Here is a 12,392-nt window from a genome sequence, read left to right as displayed (position 1 = left end):
GTTATTGCCGTTTCTACCATTTTTGCCTCTAAGAGCCAATGCATGAGAGGTGAAGGCTACATCAATGGTCTTCCTGCTTACTTATTATGTCAGTAGAGAAATCTCTACATCATTGCATTCAAAAATACCCTAAGGGGGATTAGTACTCATAGTAGTATGAAAAGTATCCCATGACTTAGGTAGTGTGACAAGAAAGAACAAAGACTTGATATTATCCTCAAACTTGATGTCCTATGAAACAAGTTGGCTGAAAATAGAGTGGAACTCATTCAAATGAGTGGACATAGGTGTGCCCTCCATGTGGAGGTCCACAAGCTTCTTCAATTAATACAATTGAGAAGAAGGACTTTGCTTGTCATAAAGATCACAAATATTTTTTTTGTAATGCATAAGCACCACTCTCAATGTCAATGACATTGAAATACATATGCTTTAACAATGACAAAATTATGGTGGACTTGCATAGCTCATCAATTTCTGCCCAATCCTCTGCATCATAAAGCTATGGCTTTATGCCCTCTAACTTCATTGGCTTAACCTGCCTCTTCTGCACCAAGACTTACCATATTTGCATCTTCTAATATGGGAAGTTATTACCATCAAGCTCTTTAATGTTGAAAATAGCACTATCGGCTAATGTACGAGAACTTGCTATAATAACTGCAAATGCTTGCAAATAACAAGAGCATGCTTGAAGATTGAAAAACCTTGGGCAATATGGACTGCTTACTGATGGAGAATTGAACATTGTCATGAAGAATCCCCAAATATTGTCCCATAATGGCTTGTTGATGATTAATGAGCTTCAATGGTTGCAATCTTGCTTCAATCTCCTAGTAGAAGCACAGTAGAGGAGTGCCCAAGCCAAAGCACTGATAAAGCTTCAAGAAATTTGAGCTTCGAGAGAATGTCTATGGCCACCTTGTTATGATTTAGGGTTTCTAGTGAAGAACATGAAGAAAGAAGGACCAAATGCTAATCAATCTTGTTGAGAATCCCTATGGCACAATGATAAGGGCTTGAAGCAATCTTATTGAGAATCCCTATGGCACAAGGGTGATGGAGTGCTTGAGAGAAAGATCAATGAGTGTGAAGCAAGGATTAAGCAATAGTAAATTAGTGCAAAACATAGCACATACGACACTAATAATTTAGCACAATTCTTCACTCTAACATGACATGAGTATACCATTTGGTTGGCTTCACCTCAGGAATGCTTTGGACCAAGTTAGGGATCAAGAAATGGTGTCTTTGAAATCAGGAGGAGATATTGAAGTGCTATCCACCATGAAAGATTTGGAAAGAAGCTTGAAGAAAGAAGAGAGAGACTCTCTCCAAAAAGTAATTGGAACTTTAGACCATTGCTAACTTCTAAGACATCTTCATTTAACAAAATACCTTCAAAATGGTATGAAATTTGATGACGACTTGCTATTTTGTTTGCTCTACCTCTAACTTTGCCACCATCTCTTGTGGAATTCTTTAATGAGGCTTGTCTTCATCCTTTGGAGGACCACTAGCCACTGCATAACTCATTGGAAGATTTGTACTTGTTATACTTGAGTAGTCATGGATTATTTTACTAAAAAATAGGAAAGGTTTGGTTGAAATGTGACTAGAATGGGATGAAAGACCCATGCTATGATACTAATTGTTAGTAAGGAGACTTGAGAGGAGAGAGAAGAGTAGAAGAGATAAAAAGGAGGAGAGAGAAATACTAGAATGAGAGAGAAAAGGAGAGAGAAGCCATGGAACCTGCAAGAAAAGGAGAAATTAAGCGATTGCTTTGATTATTGATGAATGATGAAAAAAATTCAAGTATCTTACATCTTATACCTAGTTACAATGACTTTGGCATTTTATTTTTATAAAAATGATATCTTCCTAGTTTATTACAATAATACAAGATCAAATACAATATGCCCCCATGCATGATGAAGCACCTCCCTCATGCATGTGTTTATGGATTTTTATTTCTTAGCTTTTGTACTCAAAACTCACGACGAGAATCTTTTTGGGCCTTTATACTTTCCGTGAACAAATGACATGCTTTTGGCTAATTATTTTCTCTAACTCCTATATAATAAACCTTTCCTAGTCGAGGAGTTTCTCATCTAAATACCAAGTTGGAAAATGACTTTAGTGCTCAAAGAGGCCTTTCATATCTAAATGTAGCCCCAATTAATGGCTGTCTTTTCTACGACTCTCACAAAGGCAAAAAAATGTATTTTATCAAACTTTTCTGCAAGAGGCATAGTTGAGAAATGCAAACCTTCGTTTTGATAACCTGATAAATAGTAAACTAGTCCCATGTGGGAAGCCCCTCAAATACCACCCATGTCTACATGCCCTCTAGAAGTTATGTGCTCACCATTGGCACCCCTGTGTATCTCCTATTCATTACACATAACATCACAGGTGGAAGTTGGCCGATTCTTTTGGCGATGGGCGGCCTTATCAGATAGGCGACTCCGCCCATCCCATACCATTTGGGAAGAATGTGACAACAAAATGAGGGTGTTCTTCAAAGGCCTTCCCCGGCTCTTCCCTCTTCCTTCTTTCTCCTCCCTCTGTTGTCCTCTTTGCTACCCCGCATATCTATCTTTGAGAGAAAGAGCTCTAGAGGACTTCAGAGGACAGCGGTAAGGAAGCAGCTATGGTCGCCGTGGAGCTTCCCGATGTCACCTCGTCTGCCGGTCTCAAGCATCTCGATGAGTACCTCCTCACCCGAAGCTACATCTCCGGGTCTGCTCTTGTCTCCCTCTTTTTTCTTCTGTATAGATGATTAATACGAAACTTAACAGATAGATTGGAAATAGTAAGCTATCTTCTTTTTCTAGGTATCAACCCTCGAAGGACGATGTTATAGCATACTGTGCTTTTTCTGAAGCCCCTGGATCTGATCTGGTTAATCTCTCTCGATGGTACAACCACATCTCAGCCTTGCTAGAGAAGTGGTGAGCTCTCCTATCTTCTTTATCCCGTGTTGACTAAGATGCCGATTCCTTGCTGTCCGGTTGGTATATCTCAGTGATGTTTCACTTATTTTGCTTGCTAACTAGTAATGCAATATTACATGCATTCGACTCACTAACTAGTGGTGCTTCATTTATTTTCCTTGTTACCTGATATTGCTTTGGTCCTTGTTTTTTCAGTCTTCCAGGAACTCCTGTTGGTGTTAGCATCACTGGTCTACCTATCGTGCACGGTAGGGAGCTGTCTAATGGAACTCCAGCACCTGCACCTGGTACGCCTGATGCGGCTGCAGAGGTTTGTCTTATTTGTGCCTTGGCCCCTCGTACATTGCCTCGGGTTTGGTTGATTTTTTGCTTCCTTGGCTGAGCTAGCTTACGGTTGTGTCTAGGCTGGTGGTGAAGATGACGACGACCTTGATCTCTTCGGTGAAGAGACAGAAGAGGAAAAGAAAGCTGCAGCTGAGCGAGAAGCGAAAATGAAAGCATCAGGAAAGAAGAAAGAAAGTATGTTCAAGGATCTCCCGGTTTCAATACTTTTGAAGGTTCATGTGCTTACGTCAGCGTCTGCTGAAAGTGTGGTAACCTTGCTTGATGAATAGGTGGAAAGTCATCAGTTTTGCTGGATGTGAAGCCTTGGGATGATGAGACTGACATGGTGAAGCTTGAAGAGGCCGTTCGCAGTGTTGCTATGCCTGGCCTTCTGTGGGGTGCATGTGAGTGCCATTCCTTAAGTGGTATAAGTCTGTGGTCTGTGTTAATAATCTTTGTATATTAATACTGTGAGGTTTCTGCAGCTAAGCTTGTTCCAGTTGGATATGGTATCAAGAAATTAACAATCATGATGACCATTGAAGACGACTTGGTCTCTGTTGACAACTTGATCGAGGACTATTTGACTGCAGAGCCTAGAAATGAGTATATACAGAGTTGTGATATCGTTGCTTTCAACAAGATCTAGTAAGTTAGTATTCTGGATTTCTTGCTATGTTCATCTTCATGCCTGGTGCTTTCAAATTTGTTATGAAAACTACATTGCTTACATTCTGTTTCTTGTGGTAGGAGTTTAGAGTGTTGTTTGGAGTTGTGAGATGGACATTTATACCTCAACATGAGAGCAGTGACTGATTTTTCGGCTGCCTTGGATCTACCAGGGGCCTGTGCTACTGCTGAAAACCTCGATGGCTGTTTATCGACTATCTGAACTATCAAGTAGACTTTCACTAAGAAAAAACTAATGAGTTTTCCCGATAATCAAATCTGAGTATATCTTATTCCAGTACCATCTGTGATTCTAGCAGCTTAGTATTGTTTTTGTCAATATGCTCCTTTGCAATTTTTGCATCACAGTAATGCTTTTAAGGAAAAATGTTTTAATGAGATCGTTTTTAGCTAATTGCGTACACTTCATGTTTTAATGCCGTTAGCAGTGCAATATGTGTGTGCATTTTTATTAGTGGGTCTCATCAAGTGAAAATTCTTGCAAGGCTCTGAGCTGTGGCACATTTAGTATTGTTCTATCAGATGTGTGGAAACTTTAGCAGGAGAAAGAGAGAAGGGGAATTTTGAGGATAGTTTTGTGAAGTATACTTTTAGAACAATATGTGGAATTCTGGGCTCTTGTTAATGTGTGTAGCTCAAGAGCCTTAATGAGGCTTGTCATCAGTGATCTTAAAGTAGATAGAGTCAAAAAGGTGTTTCTACTGCTGACAAACTTACATTGTGATGGCATTAGCTCGAGAAAGATGTGGAGGTTGAAGGATTTATATTCTTCTGGATTTTAGGTCTTGTTGCGTTTTTTCCACCCCATACATAATGCTGCACTTTCTTGGATTTTTTTTCCAAAATAGATTTTGGTGGCTCATAGTTTTTTCTTCTTACAAGATCATCTAAGTGAAACTCTCTGTCTCGATGTTAAGTTTATGCAAAATAGTGTGTATACTAGGTTTTGTATTATTGGCCTCATCGTATGTCAAGGATACGAGTTGGCACTTCTTGTGAGCTTGGAATTTGAGGTTGATAAAGGGAGCTTTGTGATTGGGTACCAGTAACAGTAAACTTCACCGTCCTGCATTATTTCTGTGGCGCTCTGTGAATATAGTAATGACATCAATATTTTTGTGGCATCTTATTCGCTCCATATAAAAGAAAATGCTCAAGAGCTTATTTTTCCTTTTCAAGTTAGAAAAGCTGATCGTGATATTAGAGGGTGCCAAGTTAGCTGCCATTGTACACAGCCTGTTATCTGTCCTAGAATGCATTTGCAATTTATGCTTTGGGTGCATTGGAACCCCCCTAATTGTGAAATGATGAGGTGTGATTCGTTGTGAGCCACCCTTCCAATTTATGTTGGCTCTTATCGCAATTAGTAACCGGTGAGGTGGAATTTGTGTTGCATCCTCTTCTGAATGCATAGTGGCTCTTTAAAGTCAGATGAGTTAACCTTTGGTTGGTTATTATTGGCAAGTCAAAAGTGCGCAGGGTGTTCTTGATCTCATTTCAAGCGTGCTCTGGTTATTTTTACTAAGGAGGTTATTTCGAGGTGTCTATGCTCATGTATTTGAGTTTGTGTAAGTGTGGATTCTATAGAGATAGGTAAAGGACGTTTTCATCATTTCTAATAGTAGCCAAGACTATTATTGCAAATAGGACCACTAAGATCCCCGTGAGGGGTGTGTTCTCCAATTAGGGGCAACCTCATCCTATTCTGAATGGAGTGGTTCCAAGCACAGAGAGAGAGAGAGAGAGAGAGAGAGAGAGAGAGTGTGTGTGTGTGTGTGTCTGTGCTTGCACAAATACATAACATCCCGAAAAGTGAATCCGAACAGTGACAGGCAGAGATGACCCGCATGAACACTTTGCACATCAATAATTAGTAAAAGACATTACAGAGACTGGAAGAGGAACTGTGGCTGAGAATTTGATAATTTGAGATTGCTGCAAACATAGCGATTTAAAGTGAATCCGGACAGTTGACACAGGCAGCCATGACCCATAGAACAACTTGCACAGCAGTGATTAGTAAAAGACATCGTCACTACAGACTGGCAGAGAAACTGCGATAGAGAATGTGAAAATTTGAGATTGCTTCAAAAATAGTGATTCGTTCATTGATGGTCGAACTGCCAGAAGGCCCTTGCCAGGGAGATAGGAAATGGATTGTCTGGGGACATTTAAAGTCACTTCAAACCTCCGGAGTATGCTAGTTAATTTTAGTCCTTAAACCTCAGCAGATCCCGGTGGGTGACTGTCAGGTAGCCACAACCCAGTCAACCCCCTACCTAAGAGAAACTTTCACTAAAACATATCGTCTGCCAAAGGAGACACATGGATGTCTATTCCATGGACTTTCGCAGAGCCTAGAAAGGTGAACCTCTGGCAAGGCTGTATTTCAGTAGGTGTAGCTGAAACATTTGCCTCACGAATGAAATCATCTTTGACAGTTGCATCTTCTTCAGCTTGCTGCATATTCAACATTGCACGAGTATTAACAGCATTCATTCCTCCACTCAGGTCACTTAATTTGGGTGCCTAACTTTGCTGCAGATTACTGACGACTCAGCATTAAGGAAAAAGTGATTGTATTCAACAAGTACCTCTTTCGAATCCTGCTACGCAGATACAATATTCATGCGTAAACCCTTCTGCTCACGTAGCTTAGCTAGTCCTTCGTCAGCCCAGTCTCTTCCCAGTCATCGGTGCTTGCAATTTATCCCACAACTCTTCCCCTTTGCACACTTGGCATGTGCATCTCTTTAGTCAAAATGTTAATTATGACTTGGCCATCTTCCCCTGCATGTTCGCCAGAATGGCATCTTCACGGAAAGGACTTGTATACTAGTATTTCAACTTATTGGGAAACTTTTACCATCTTGAGTTGTAAGCCAACACCAGGTCCCCTTAGAAAATTTCATCTTGATGTGTTAAAATTTTCCTCAACCCAAGTTTGCCATCCTTTGTGCGCTTGCTTGCCTTGTATACATAAAAATATACAACCCAATCCTACACAAGCTACACAAGATGGTGTAAACTAGATTTAATTGATTTGTTAGGTGAAAGCTTGTGCCCAACTACCCACAAGCTTGGAATTATGAATTATGAATTACCCACAAGCCAACACCAGGTCCCCTAAGAAAATTTCCTCTTGATGTATTAAAATTTTCCTTAACCCAAGTTTGCCGTCCTTTGTGCGCTTGCCTTGTATACATAAAAATATACAACCCAATCCTACACAAGCTACAAAAGATGGTGTAACCTAGATTTAATTGATTTGTTAGGTGAAAGCTTGTGCCCAACAGCTACCCACAAGCTTGGAATTATGAATTGCCTTGGAATGATAGCTTCCATGGCCTATACCAACTTGAATGGTGTCATGCTAATCGGGACTTTGAATGCTATTTTGAATGCCCACAAGGTAGAACCCAACTTTGTATTCTAATCCTTCCTATTCTCATCCTTAATATTCTTCCAAATCTTAGTCACCTAGATCTTACTAGAGCTTTTGGCTTGTCCATTTTCGTATTGATGATGTGGTGTTGACTTTTGATGCAAAATCATAAATCTATTTAATAAGTTATATATGAGGATTGTCTCCACCCATTAATAAGTTATTGTCTAAACATTGCTTACTGTTTGTCTTTTGTATAAACCATTAGAGTGTTACTCAGGCCTTGCATGTATAGTTGGTCCATAATTACTCCAAATGATTTATTGCGTAGTGTCAACTTTCAACGCTTATTAGAGGATAGGTATTTAAGCATCATGGCTGGAATGGAGAAGTTGTAATAGTAAGAGTCAAGATTTAATATTTGAACTTCAAATAAAGTATCACCCGATGATTGATCATTGACATCAATAGCATCACAACAATTTCTAATGAATTGAGAAGTTGCTATAACATAAACATTTTTGAAAGTTTATCTTAAGTCTTCTCTCAAATAATAGGGGCACAATAAATTATTTGTAAATGAACTTAAAACTCATTGCAAATTGCATTTGTAGATCCTACTCTTCAATAGCTTTCTATTGATATATGGGTTGTTAGGGTTTGAAAGTGGAACAATGAAGTTATATTAACAAAAAGTGGAACAATGAACCTTCTTTGACCTGCCATTTTAGCTTAAAAAGTTGCTAGTATTAGCTCTACCATTTTGTTAGCTAAATATTGATTTTTGTGGAATATTAACTTCAAATATCCGATCTAATAACCCATCATCAAAAGAACCCTTCTCTTTGTACCAAATGTTGATTTAAATGGATTCAATAACATCCCAAACTATCAGCATCATCTTTGATGCAAATGCTAAAATATATTTCCAAACACACAAAATCATCCATGAAAACCCACTTCAAGTTGGTAAAATAATGATTAAAATTTTTCTAAGTTGCTTCTTGGAATTCAATGTGTGAGACTCAATTCCAAATTTTGTAGTGGGCACATGAAGAGAGACTCCACTTTAGGTCCTATATATGTTGGGGTTTTTGCAACCAAACTATTTCTCTAGTATTCAAACAATCTTGTTGCTCCCCAGTTAATTGCAATTTCTCAATATTACATACCAAAACAACTATCAACTTTTTTTGCATGAACAATTCTTTTTCATCATCTCCCACTTTTGATACAAATTAATTGTTTGAGCCACAATAGGATTCTATTTTTGCTTTAGCAAAACTTTATTCATAGCACATAATCTCATTTGATTTGTACCACGTAGTGTGATAACTGTATTTGAGCCACAATCTTACTTGAGCTTTGCCATTTGGAACCATGGTCTTCCCAAAAGTATATGATAGGACTCCTCTAATTCCTCCATTCTAAGAACCACAAAACTAACCTTAATTTCAAGCATACAATGATTTAGTAAAATTTCACAATGTTAGTAATTTGAACCTTCTTTGATATGCCATCTTAGCTTAAAAAGTTGCTAGTATTAGCTCTGCCATTTTATTAGCTAAATATATTGATTCTAGTGGAATATTAACTCCAAATCTCCGATCTAATAACCCATCATCAAAAACTTTACGTGCATAATACATTTGTATAGCATTACACTTTTCCTTGATTGCACTTTTTGAACAATAAGTATTTTAGGTGGATTAATTGCCATTCCTTTTGATAAAATACGACCATGAAGAACCCTTCTCTTTGTACCAAATGTTGATTTAAATGGATTCAATAACATCCCAAACTATTAGCATCATCTCTGATGCAAATGCTAAAATATATTTCCAAACACGCAAAATCATCCATGAAAACCCACTTCAAGCTGGTAAAATAATGATTAAAATTTTTCTAAGTTGCTTCTTGGAATTCAATGTGTGACACTCAATTCCAAATTTTGTAGTGGGCACATGAAGAGAGACAAACAATCTTATTGCTTCCCAGTTAATTGTGATTTCTCAATATCAAATACCAAAATAACTATCAACTTTGCTTGCATGAACAATTCTTTTTCATCATCTCCCACTTTTGATACAAATTAATTGTTTGAGCGACAGTAGGATTCTATTTTTGCTTTAGCAGAACTTTATTCATAGCACAACATAATCTCATTTGATTTGTACCACATAGTGTGATAACTATATTTGAGCCACAATCTTACTTGAGCTTTGCCATTTGAAACCATGGTCTTCCCAAAAGCGTACGATAGGACTCCTATAATTCCTCATATGAAGAACCACAAAACTAACCAAAAATTTCAAGCATACAATGATTAATTTTTACAATGTCAATAATTTGAACCTTCTTTGATATGCCATTTTAGCTTAAAAAGTCACTAGTATTAGCTTTGCCATTTTGTTAGCTACATATATTGATTCTAGTAGAATATTAACTCCAAATCTCCCAGCTAATAACACATCATCAAGAACTTTATGTGCATAATACATTTGTATAACATTACACTTGATTGCACTTTTTGAACAATAAGTACTTTTGTTGATTAATTACCGTTCCTTTTGATAAAATACGACCATGAAGAACCCTTCTCTTTGTACCAAATGTTGATTTAAATGGATTCAATAACATCCCAAACTATTTATATCATCTCTGATGCGAATGCTAAACTATTTTTCCAAACACACAAAATTATCCATGAAAACCCACTTGAATATGGTAAAATAACGATTAAAATTTTTCTAAGTTGCTTCTTGGAATTCAATGTGTGACACTCAATTCCAAATTTCGTAGCGTGCATGAACAGAGACTCCACTTTTAGGTCCCTATATATGTTGGGATTTTTGCAACCAAACTATTTCTCTAGTATTCAAACAATCTTGTTGCTCCCTAGTTAATTGTAATTTCTCAATATCAAATACCAAAAAAACTATCAACTTTGCTTGCACGAACAATTTATTCTCATCATCTCCCACTTTTGATCAAATTAATTGTTTGAGTCACAATAGGATTCTATTTTTTCTTTAGCAAAACTTTATACATAGCACATAATCAAATTTATTTGTACCATGTAGTGTGATAACTATATTTAAGCCACAATCTTACTTGAGCTTTGCCATTTGGAACTATGGTCTTCAGAAAAGTGTATGATAGATTCATCCATCATAAGAACCTTAAAACTAACCTTAAATTTCAAGCATACAATGATTTATTAAATTTTCATAATGTCAATAATTTGAACCTTCTTTGATATGCCATTTTAGCTTAAAAAGTCGCTAGTATTAGCTCTACCATTTTGTTAGCTAAATATATTGATTCTGGTAGAATATTAACTCCAAATCTCCCATCTAATAACACATCATCAAAAACTTAATGTGCATAATACATTCGTATAGCATTACACTTGATTGCACTTTTTGAACAATAAGTATTTTTTGTTGATTAATTGCCATTCCTTTTGATAAAATATGATCATGAAGAACCCTTCTCTTTGTACCAAATGTCGATTTAAATGGATTCAATAACATCCCAAACTATCATCATCATCTCTGATGCAAATGCTAAACTATATTTCCAAACACACAAAATCATCCATGAAAACCCACTTAAAGATGGCAAAATAATGATTAAAATTTTTCTAAGTTGCTTCTTGGAATTCAATGTGTGACACTCAATTCCAAATTTCATAGCGGGTGCACGAACAAAGACTCCACTTTTAGGTCCCTATATATGTTGGGATTTTTGCAACAAAACTATTTCTGTAGTATTCAAACAATCTTGTTGCTTCCTAGTTAATTGTGTAATTTCTCAATATCAAATACCAAAATAACTATCAACTTTGCTTGCATGAACAATTCTTTTTCATCATCTCCCACTTTTGATACAAATTAATTGTTTGAACTGCAATAGGATTATAATTTTGCTTTAGCACAATATAACTTTATTCATAGCACATAATCTCATTTGATTTGTACCACGTAGTGTGATAACTATATTTGAGCCACAATCTTACTCGAGCTTTGCATTTGGGACCATGGTCTTCCCAAAAGTATATGATAGGACTCCTCTAATTCCTCCATTCGAAGAACCACAAAACTAACCTTAAATTCAAGCATACAATGATTTAGTAAAATTTCACAATGTCAATAATTTGAACCTTGTTTGATCCGCCATTTTAGCTTTAAAAGTTGCTAGTATTAGCTCTGCCATTTTGCTAGCTAAATATATTGATTCTTGTAGAATATTAACTCCAAATATCCCATCTAATAACACATCATCAAAAACTTTACTAGCATAATACATTTGTATAGCATGCACTTTATGATCCATGATGCAAAGATGGCTTTACTTTTAGTATCAATTTTGCCTCTCTTCGCTTGATTCCCCTACATCTTTTGTTGCTACACTTGTATCTACAACAATAGCTTATTCTTGAAAGTTAGAATTAGATCCAAAACTTTCTTTGAAGTCAATTGCAAAGATGATCTAGCCAATGCTTGAAATACTTCTTTAGATCCACTCCATGCTTCCTTTTGTTGGTGCATCTCTGCAAGCTCTTATCAAACTTTCTCCAAACTCGTGCTCTAATTCCTTTGGGTCCCCATATTCAGGTTCCAATCCATTGTGTAGTTGTGTTTTACTTTCTACTTAGTTTACTACTTTTTACACATTTTTTAAGTTGTCTCTTCTAATCATTTTGCACCTACTTTAGGGTTGCTTGTTGGACTTACTCTTGGATCTCCTAGTCCATCTTGCTCTTTCCTTGGGCCCTAGTAATCACTAGTGTTGGTACATCATTCATACACTCTTCCACTACTATCAAATTTGAATAATCACCTTAAGCATGTGCTTCACTATTTCCCACACACCAACCTTTGTTTCCCTTGCAACAGATCTTTCTTAGTTCCTCATATGCACCTAAATCACAGTGACCTCAGGATACTGATTAGGCTTAGTAATCTCCACTAGCACCATTGCTATTCAAGTAGCTAGATGTTGTTGGTGAGTTGATCCTACCAGCCATC

General features: G+C 37.0%; 1 protein-coding gene across 4 annotated transcripts; it reads left to right on the top strand.

Annotated features, from left to right (window-relative positions):
* The first annotated feature begins 2,515 nt into the window (after window positions 1-2,515).
* On the top strand, window positions 2,516-4,254 carry LOC148021608 (elongation factor 1-delta-like). 4 transcript variants are annotated; one of them, XM_087697059.1, is made up of 7 exons: window positions 2,516-2,745; window positions 2,841-2,957; window positions 3,156-3,270; window positions 3,365-3,479; window positions 3,575-3,688; window positions 3,770-3,932; window positions 4,043-4,254. In XM_087697059.1, coding segments are annotated over exons 1-7 (714 nt in total). In that variant the 5' UTR covers window positions 2,516-2,656; the 3' UTR covers window positions 4,044-4,254. The 4 variants fall into 4 exon arrangements, with proteins under 4 accessions (XP_087553185.1, XP_087553184.1, XP_087553186.1 ...); XM_087697058.1 differs by having other exon boundaries at window positions 3,770-3,936; window positions 4,035-4,254; XM_087697060.1 differs by having other exon boundaries at window positions 2,517-2,745; window positions 4,127-4,254.
* Window positions 4,255-12,392: the final 8,138 nt, after the last annotated feature.

This window comes from Lygodium microphyllum, chromosome 17 (assembly GCF_053477565.2).
Source record: "Lygodium microphyllum isolate KBCC chromosome 17, Lygodium_microphyllum_v1.1.10, whole genome shotgun sequence".
Taxonomy (NCBI): Eukaryota; Viridiplantae; Streptophyta; class Polypodiopsida; order Schizaeales; family Lygodiaceae; genus Lygodium; species Lygodium microphyllum.
Note: the sequence above shows the minus strand (reverse complement) of the source record. Positions and strands in the feature narration are given on the sequence as shown.